Source organism: Parasteatoda tepidariorum, chromosome 9 (genome assembly GCF_982258835.1).
Source record: "Parasteatoda tepidariorum strain Cologne lab strain chromosome 9, Ptep-v5.0, whole genome shotgun sequence".
In the NCBI taxonomy this organism is placed as follows: domain Eukaryota; kingdom Metazoa; phylum Arthropoda; class Arachnida; order Araneae; family Theridiidae; genus Parasteatoda; species Parasteatoda tepidariorum.
The window spans coordinates 77,974,020-77,984,582 of NC_141763.1; the positions used below are offsets into that span (position 1 = coordinate 77,974,020).

The 10,563-nt window shown below is 31.8% G+C and overlaps 1 protein-coding gene across 1 annotated transcript; it reads left to right on the top strand.

The window, feature by feature from the left end:
• Positions 1-1,583: 1,583 nt before the first annotated feature.
• On the top strand, positions 1,584-5,700 carry LOC139426923 (uncharacterized). The gene is made up of 3 exons (XM_087152198.1): positions 1,584-1,709; positions 4,499-4,608; positions 5,451-5,700. The coding sequence occupies exons 2-3, from the start codon at positions 4,503-4,505 to the stop codon at positions 5,630-5,632; spliced, it is 288 nt and encodes a 95-aa protein (XP_087008324.1). The 5' UTR covers positions 1,584-1,709; positions 4,499-4,502; the 3' UTR covers positions 5,633-5,700.
• The last annotated feature ends 4,863 nt before the right edge of the window (positions 5,701-10,563 follow it).

A 10,563-nucleotide genomic window follows, 5' to 3' on the forward strand; every position in this document is an offset into this window, starting at 1 on the left:
ATTTTATGCTGATGGCAATCAAACAATATGAAAATCTATGCGGGAAAACTGGATCCGACCGTGCGGTTTAATTTTCCGACCAATAAAAATGCACGGCAGTGGTGATTGTAAGCCCAAGTCAAAATTCCAGAAAATTTCTTGAGTAAAAAAAAAAAAAAAGTTTATATCAAAAAATTAGAAATAATTTAAACAAGGTTTTTTCCTTTTTCTCAATATTTCTTAGTTTACTTGAAATATATTTAAAATTTTACTCATGCCTATGATGACCTGGAGAAGTAATTGAAAATTGAAATTTACAAATATGTCTTTCTTTCTTGAGTTTATGATTATAATAACTATTTACTGATAAAAAATGAATATTAATCTTGAATGAAAGCTTATAAAGTAGCTCTCCTTACAAACAAATAAAATAAACTGTGTTTTTAAGTTCCACCTTTGAAAATTTGATTTTCGAAAACTTTTGTGATCAATGATTTTTTGAAACATCTGAACCTTCGATCTCCGGAAACTTCCGGATCACAGTTAGCGAAAAATCCGGAAGTCCGGATTTTTTCCGAAGCACAATCAGCCCTGGCACCGACAATAATGGGAAACTGTTAAACCATTATGCTTTTATGTTACATCGAGACATTTTTTTTCTTTTCAGGTTTATGCATGCTAGTTATTGGTACTTCTCTGTTAAACGGGAAGTGCTCGAAATTGCAATTTGCAATAAAAGGTTTGCCTGCAATATTTAGGAAGCAAATGTAATTATAAGCATAGACTTCTATTATAAGCACAGCTTCATTTGAAACATGATCACTCCAGCTAGTCAGCAAATAGTCAAAATTTTGAATGGCTAACAATTCTGATAGTTGCCATAAAAAAAATTGAAACTTTCATTGTCATTCGGCACAGAAAAACAATTGAAATTTAAGAACATTAGCTAATAGGGAAGTAGTCAAAATTGTATAGAGTTTAATTAGTTTTGGTGATATTATAATGATAAATTTTGCTTAAAGCACTGGGGGAAAGTAATCAATTTTTGATTGACAATTAATTATATTGGACGATAAAATAAGAAGAAATTCTGCTTTTATTGGTCAAAAAAACTTGCATAATCGTCAGTCTCAGGTCTACAGAAGAGAGATTCTAAGTTCTCCATTAAAATACATAAATCTTTAAAAATTGTTTGCAAGGAAATGTCAATATTAAATAAATAACTATAATATCCCACTTTACGATATAAATAGAAACAAAATTGATGCAGAAATGTAAAAGTATTATCTTTATTCTTGTATTTTAATACATCCAATCTAATTCCTAAAGTAAATATCGTTAAAATAACTTATATTTATAAAAGTTATTTTTAATATAAATAACTTGGAGTTGAATCTTCGAAATCATTTTTGATTTCATGTTTTGCACAATCCATATAATGATACTATGTATGCTTCATTTATTGCATAAATATTTATACAAATAAAATTATATAAAATGTGTTATTTATTATATAAATATTCATTTACCTGTTCCTTTAATTGAAAATCAAAATTCAATTCCATACTATTACGAATGTTTGAACAGATGTAAATCTAAACTATTCTGAGTTTATGATGGCTATTCCGCTTAAGCAAATAGAAGTGTTGCTCCATTTTAGAATTCTTTTGTTTCCTACTTAAACGATACTAGAATCGAATAAAATATTCCTTTATTTTCATTTAAGCAAGGTAAGTAGCTTACATTCTTAAAGAATCTCTCGTTTTCTTAAGAAATAAAACAGGGCTATTCCATGGTAACTTACGTTACATTCACAGAAACTTTATTGCACTGAGAACTTAGAAGCAAACAAATAATACTGATACACAATCTAAAATAAAGTGATTTCTTAAAATTTCAATCAAAACCAAAAGGAAACTAATTAGAATAATTAATATTTTTCAATTTAAGCAGTGTAAAAACCTAAAACTAGTGCTGTAACTTACGTTACTGAAAAAGGAATGGCATAAATTTGCAATATGCTTGAAGGCAAAATTCTGTTCTTATACAAATGTTAATTGATTAAGATTAGATGTATCATTTTACTGACATGTTTAAATATTTATTATGCCTAGATTTAGGATTTTATTTCAAAAGTTAAATTAAATATAATTTTTTAAATGGGTAACTTACGTTACAGTAACTTACGTTACGAAATTCCCTTTGCATCAAACTTTTACTCCAGTAATGTACAAATGCAAATTAATATATTTAAACAGTATAGTGCAAGGGAGAAAAAGTGTACATGAAGTAAACTCAAAAAGCTTTTGATTTACACACTTGATTCAGACATTACTATGCACACTTATAATGTCCTCTGTTATTAACTAGTATAGGGGCTCAATTCTTTTCACCATGCTTTTTTTCTGGTAGAATATTTCAACTCTTTTTCCTGGTCATTTCCAATAGATTCCCACAGCAGCCATTACATTGACTTTAAATTCTTGCTCTTCAACAGACATTACCACACCAGGATATAACATTTCCTCGTATCTAACCATATACCAATCTCCAGCTTTTATTTTGGATTCATCATTTTGTTTTTCAACATCTTTCACTCAAAAAACTCTTCTGGTATACCTTCTTGAACTTTTGAATGGTGGATGTGCTTAATGTTTTTAATCTGTGGAGCTTTTGAGAATAGACTAGACAGATTAACTTTTTCTGACGCTTCTTAATATCTTCTGGTGTGATTTCTACCATATTTATTTTTGTTCAATGCTCTTGTGTTGCTACCCCAAACTCAGAGGCATTGATGACAATATGTTTTCTTTTCTATACGACATTTCTTACACTTCCTTTAATAGATCCACCTGTCCCATCAACAGGACTCTTGCCGTGTGACGTGGCAAAATAATTCCACATCAATATTTTACCATGATGAATCTCAAAAACAGGTAAGACCGGAGTTATACATCGATTCTTGAACTGAATCCTTGGCCCATCTGACCAGATGTGAACATTTTTGATATCCACCGGCACACATTCTCCAGACCAGCACTCATCTGTTTTTTCTGAACATAAAAATAATTTTCTGAAGTATTGCGTAAGATGGAACATTATGGAATTTTCTGAAGGCTTCAGTAGCTTATCCGAAGTTTTCGTGATACTTACAAAGACAAACATTTCTAGGAGGTTTGCTACTAAGCAAGACATGCTTTGGACGGAGCTCAAAGGACTTAGTCTTCTAATTTTGCATTCTGGATTTTTTTTCCATAAACATTTGGTACATTTCTCGAACTGAATGAAGAAGATAACGTGCTTGTACTTTCTTCTTGCCACCATTAGCTTGTAGAGAGATTTCGTCCAACTTTGAAAACATATGAATGCCAACACCCAATAAAATGACTTGATGCAAAGATTTTCAATAAAATTAATATCCTAAGGCAGTGTTTATTTATTTAAACTTTGATATTGTAGCTGGATACATCTTATTTAGTTTATATGCCAATTTTCAAAAGAAATGAACTCATTTCACATTGGTAACTTACATTACATGCAAGTCAGTAACTTACGTTACATATGTTGAATAGTGCACAAAACAATAAATAAATAATATTTAAAAAAAAAACTATTACTACTTATTTAGTGCTAGCCTCTAATAAAGAAAAAATAATATTCTTACTTTTGTATCACATGTTCTTCTTTACACATAAAAACTTTTCCTAGTTTTTGGTAACTTGCGTTACATGCATTAATGTTTAGTTGAAATTTATATACAGTAAAATTGTCAAACAGTACAACAGAAAACAAGAAACAATCTTGCAATAAAATTTTCAAAAGGAAAAAATACTACCTGGTTTTAACAAATATTTACAAAAAAATTTTTACAAATATTACTATTTTCAAATTTTCAAAGTAATAAGCTTTGGTGTCACAACTGCTTATGGCAACAATTTGCCAATTGATATTTTGCCCCATTCCTTGCGCCAACAGAGAGAGACTCTCAATTTTATGAGAAGCCAAAGAGGGATTTTATACAAAAATGCCAACGTTTATGAGATTCAGCATAAACATTTGTCTCCAAGGTGTAGAAAACAAAAAAAATCCCTATCGAATTCTAGTCTGGTGAATAGGGTGTCCATTTTTGTTCTAGAATAAAATCAAGGAAATGTCCCTTCCATCATTCTTAAGAGCCTATATCACAGTTTGCTGTAGCAAATTTCTGTTAAAAAGTCTCTTTTCGGTTTTCAAAGAACATTTAAGACCTAGAAAACATAGCATTTTCCAAAATAAGTTCACAATATGTTGAGATAAAATTATTTAGTTTTTAACTTTATCCAAGTTCTTTCTTGACTCTTTGAAGAAATCCGAGTTAAAATTGAAGGATATTTATGTAGAAATATGACAATTTATTTTTATTCAACCTGAACATTCTGGTGCGCATAAAAAAGTTATTTTTTTAAAAAAAAAATTAAGAAAATACATTTGATCAACAATTTGCTTTTTAATTAATTTATGTTAACATTCTTTCTTTTAGGAAAATGAGACATCTAGCATTCGCTGGTTTAATTTTCTGCTTCGCAGCAGTTTTGGGTGTTCAAGCATTAACAAAATGTCAGCAAGAGCAAGCAGACGGTAAAAAGATGGGTAAGACTTTTTCACTGGTCATTTAAGAGATGGTAGTGTTTCCTCAAAAAGTTAAAGTGCTACCTAATCTCAATTAAAGTTTTATTAAATTCCTTACTTCTTATTTGTTAGAAATAAGCTAAGTTAAGCTTTAATTTCAGAATAATATAAAAATTCTGAAGAAACTTAGCGACTACATAAATTTCTGTCTTCAGACCGCTAAAAACAGTTTTTGAAGTCACTTTAAATGTTAATTACTTTCCGACCTGCGTGGGTTTAAATTTTTTTAACTGGAGCAATCTGTAGGATGACAGTACAAGTTTCTTTTACTTATCTCTACAACCAGAATTTATTGCTATTTCCGCTAAACTGTTCTACCGTAAAGTGCTCGGCTTCACATGCAGGTCGTCGGGCTACCAAAACCAAGGGTGCCATCCCCTCTGCAGAGGATCAAAATTGTGATGGCATGTCTTCCGATCATCCTCAGGGATGTTTCCCATTGTTGGGATTCGTATCCGTTCACCTCATTGGAAGGCGAATGCTATATCCCCTAAACAGTTGTATAAGTGTGAATATTTGAAAGCAGTTAGAATAAAATGTCGAAACTGCATGGGGATTGATATTTTTGTAGTAATAAATATGTTTTGCTTAAGTTCATTCTTTGAATTCTTTGATGATTTCAGTCACCAAAAATTCATTCATCCAACAACTATTAAATTGTAAAAAATTTCTCATTTTTCATGAATGTGAAAATAGTAGCAAGCAAAACTTTTAGTCTGACTAGTACCTTTAAAAGTGAATTTTGATGCCTTGATTTATAGTGAAAAAAAATATTTTCTCCGTTTTTGAATTTCTTCTTTCAGTGGAGGAAAGGACAATGGCGGATGTCAGTTGGTTGGAATGCAATCCGGATGGATCCTATAAGACTTTTCAGTGCGATTACGGAGGTCCAGGAAAACCAGGCTGCTACTGCGTCACTAAAGACGGATCTATAATGATTGATGCAAACGGAGACTGGGAAAAAAAAAGTCCAGATGAATGTTAGAAAAGAGGCAAACAAACATATAATATGCATTAAAAAAATATTGAAATAAACATCTTATTGCGATCTGATTATTGTATTATGGTAAAATAGCATTCTTGCAAAAATTTTGCTTCTTAAGGGTGTTCTGAGATAGCCGCCCTTTATATTTAAAATCTTTATCAAAAAGAAAAAGTACTCGTATTGGAGTGCACAAATGGACAAAATAAAACACTATTGATATCTTGCGAATCACAGTTGATGAAGAAGGAAGTAAGAACATTAAAAACATGTTTCATTGTGAGAGAAAACAGAAAAATGTGTATTGGAAACACTTTCAAGTTTCAATCTGCAAATCAGAGAGGTTCTGGTGTTCCGTATATCCACGTTATATAATTATATTTTGCCAGATTTTTCAATAGCGTTTTCGGTTCATTTCCTTGATTTATTTATTTTCGACCCTGTATGCCAATACGTTTTGTTTCCTTTTTTGAAAAGGATTGCTAAAATAAATATTAAATGTGTGTTAATTCGTCGTAATTAAATCCCAACTTCGGTACATTTTGAAAGAACACCATCTACCTTTATTTAGTAACGACTACTACACAAAAGTGTTGCCATGCAGAGACAAGTAAGTTATTTTATTTAATCTCGTACCGGCGTGCAACATCCTCCCGCCCTGGTCGATCTCCAAGGGGATGACAAGCTGCACGGGCCGGGAAATTGTCCCTCCATTTACTCGCAGTATGCATGTACGGGCTTTGTTGTCAAGGCCTAAGATCACTGACTCGACTCGTGCTTTCCTGCAGGTGTGCCGAGGTCTGACGTCCTGCAGCAACAAGACCACATCTCCGACCCGGATTTCAGTTCCTTTAGGTGGGTTCTTCACATGGTGAAATGTTCTCAAGTCCATCAAATACTCCCTCTGACACAGAGGCGGATGAAGAAATTTTTCCTAGGGAGGGTCATAGACTCAGATTTCCCCCCCCCTCCCAATTATTAATTTTAAAAAAAATTTTAATATTTTTTTTTTTACAAAAAAATAAACGGATTTTTAATGCTAGTCTTCTCATTTATTTTTTTCATAATGAACAATAGAAAAATACATAAATAATTCAAGTATTCAGCATCTTTAAATAATAAATGTAATGCGTTTTTTAGAAACTTTGGCGAATCTGCCAATGATTTTTTCAATATCCAAATCAATTTCTCGATGAATGTTTAATAATTAATGTTTAATAATTAATAATTCATTAATATTTACAATGAAACTATGACGAATTTCGTTTTAATCTTTCGGATTATGATTCTTGAAACAGTGAAGAACATAATTAGATTAAGGAAAATTGATTTTTCCGACCTACCTAGGTGCATATGCCTCCTTAAATAATTTTTAAAATGTTTTATTTCTTTTGTAAACTATTAAAAAAAAATTTTTTTTTTTCAATTTTGATTTTTTTTTTCTCCAATTTTTTAAAGAAAAATGTTTTTAAAGTACTTTCATTCAAAAAGATGCCAAATATTTTCTCTTGAAGCAATTTATAATCAGTTCACATTTTCGCAAACTGCTTCATTTTTGTTAGCTCAGATCATTATACTACATCTGAATACTATTTCTGTTTGTAGAAATGCTAATGACAATAGAGCTGTGTGCACGCCCGATTAAGGTCAAAACTCATACACTTTCTAAAATATATTTAACTAGGAGGCTTCGCCCCCTGCTCGCTGGCGCTCGCCAACCCCCGGAACTGCTTTCGCAGTTCATTTCGGATTGCTTCGCAATCCGATGCTCGCTTTGCTCGCTCATTGGATACGTTCTTAACGTCTAGCTTTTGTATACTTTTTTGAACCCTGAAGTTCCGAAAACCTCTCACTATAGAAAATTCTATACCTGTGCATTTCAATATTAATTTGAAATTGCAAACAGTTCACATATTTTTCTTAATCACACTATTCTAAATTTCAGTTGTTGAGAAAAGTAACTTTTGTAAGTTTTGTTTTAAAGTCTTTCCCACCAGAGGGCTAAAACCATGTGTTGTAAAACAATATGAAATAGTACTGAACGCCGGATGTAAAGCAACGGCTTAGATGAAGATAATTTTGTGAGAATTTTTTTGATAATTCGGTGAGAATTCACCCGATTAGACATATGATATGCTCACTACGTGCTCTTGCGCGCCGAATCCTATCTTTTAAAACGCATTAGCGTTTTATATAATATAGATTAGCCATATGATGCTCACTGTGCTCACCAGGCAAACCTGCACCTGATCATTTGCCTAGCACCTGATCATTTGCTGACCTGTATGGGACAGGGGAAAAATTTTATTTTGGAGGATCCGCAGATGGTGTTTGATTTTCTGTCGGTGAACGGTCTCCTGGACTTGGTCTAGCCTTGTTCTGGGCCAAGAGGAATAAGTACCACCACCATGATGCTCACCACGTGCTCTTGCGGGCCGAAGCCTTTCAATTAAAAATGAAAACTGTTGCCAACGCGAGAAAAGAAATATCATCGATTTTATTGATACATACGTATTAGCGTTTTATATAATATAGATAGATATTAAAACTGCATTCAACTCATAACTAATAATATAACAAAACGTGGAATAGTAAAGTGCTCAATTCAAAATAATTCAAAATAAAATAGCAATAGCATAACACTTCTCATTTCTGCCAATGAAAAGGAACTATTTCAGTACTCATAACCAACCAACCGTTTTTTTCTCGGTGACAATCGAAGATAGATAGACATATGATGCTCACTACGTGCTCTTGCGCGCCGAAGCCTATCAATTAAAACGTATTAGCGTTTTATATAACATGGATTAGCCATATGATGCTCACTACGTGCTCTTGCGCGCCGAATCCAATCAATTAAAAATGAAAACTGTTGCCAGCGCGAGAAAAGAAATATCATCGGTTTTATTGATACATACGTACGTATTAGCGTTTTATATAATAAGATTGCTGTTTCAATTTTGAACAAAGGCTTACGATTGTTAAATACATATAGCGACAAATTCAGTGAAAAACAGCAGAAAATTATTCATAAGCAATCATAACTCAAAAAACTGAGATAGAACATTTGTATTTTTGTGATTTTTATGAAAATCCTTTATGTCCCAATATTATTTCCAGTCACAATGAAATGTCTTATTTTAATATTTTAGGAGCTCTATTTTACTCCATGTCTAAAGAAGTACCTGAAATGTATTTAAATGATTAAAAAATGCTTCATAATAATTCGCAGATGATTTAGTAACTTCAGTTAATTAAATTTTATTTAAGTGTCTTCTTTCAATTTTTCGTTATGATCAAATGACGAAGAAAATGTTCTTGGTGTGACAGTACTTATAGTTTTAAAGGAATGCGGTTTTCTACGAAACAGAGCTTTTTGATTTGAAAGGCACTAAATGTAGGTGATATTTTGTCTCTTGGATTTTTGAATCTTCGTAGTCAAGTAATATCAATGATATCTAAAATTTTTAAATTAAAAGGATTTATAGTAGGGGAGAGTGGGGTCAATTGTAACAGGGTACGATTGTAACAGAGCAAAAATCTCGAGTGTCGGGTTCTAGATTTGGTTCCTAGGTGGCGCACAAGGTGTATTTAACAAATCTACATGTACAGCCCTGATGGCAACCATTTTTATGAACTTTTGAAAGAGTTACATTGCAAAAGATATTTTCACGCCACGCAAGTACTTTTTTTGGTATTAGAATACTATATTGTAACAAAGTAATTTTGTTTAAACAAATAAAAATTAGTAACCGAATATGTAAGTGGACACCTTAATTAACATTTCAATAAAAAAAAGATTAGTTTTGCTAATTAACTAGCATTGTTTTTAACAAATGAAGCTGAAATGGCGTCTTGGGGACAATTGTAACAATAAGTAAAGGGACGATTGTAACAGTTGAAAATAAATAATCTTATGTTTACAAACCATTACTTAACTCTTTAAGAGCCACCAATAGTTTCCTATAGCATTTATATTATGTTGCATGTGCATTATTTTATTTGTCACCTTTTACAGCATAAATTAAAATTTTTAACCACTTAAAGTTAAAAGTTTAACCCTTTAGGTCTCTGCTCATTATTATTTTTACTCCTAAAATATCACTACTATTTTGATCAATAAAAAATATATATCACAACTATGTTAATATGTATAATTAACTATGTTTTAGTTGAATTTATGAACTGTTACAATTGACCCCGTAAGTGGGGACAATTGTAACAAGTGCACGATTGTCAAAAATTGTTAATAACTAATATAATAATATTTAAAATCAGATATTTATTTTTCTTCTAGTAGAGGATAGTCTACTTTACACGTCTGTCAATAAATACTAATAATATATTGGATTTTTTGTTAGTTAAAAATAGTTAAGTAAAAAATGTTACAATTGACCCCACTCTCCCCTATTGTTTACATCATTGACATGGAAAAGGATTTATTAAATAATTACAATTCCCATATCAAACTAAAATTAATTCATTACGTTTAATTAAGGAGGTTACTCATTCCAATTTTCAAAATCATTTTAACGTTTTCCCGCTTGTTTTACTTAAAGTGAGATGTTAATGTGAGATTTTATTTTACACATGACGTTGAACAGACGACTCGATTCTGAGTTTACAACAACCGGTGTTTAATTCAGCAGCCTTGTAATGTTAAACCCAACCCAGAAAACAAAAGAACATCTGAATCAAGTATTGGGACAAACTATCCTTCGTGGAGGGACTTTTTGATGGAAATATCCCGCATTTGAGCTACATGGAAAGGAAAAACCATGATAACCACCCAAGGTTAGTCCGACAGCGAGGGGATTCTTACACATGATCCGTCTTCCACTGAGGGTATTTTATGTCAGCGCAGTTGTCGGTGCAAACCGTGAGCAGAATTCGTATCAACCAGCCACCGTTCGGATTCGAATTTGAGAGTTACT

Excerpts from the sequence above, each read along its gene's own strand:
- LOC139426923 (XM_087152198.1), top strand. The coding sequence starts at position 4,503 with ATGAGACATCTAGCATTCGCTGGTTTAATTTTCTGCTTCGCAGCAGTT. Across the intron at positions 4,609-5,450 it reads AGCAGACGGTAAAAAGATGG|TGGAGGAAAGGACAATGGCG; the intron begins GTAAGACTTTTT and ends TTCTTCTTTCAG.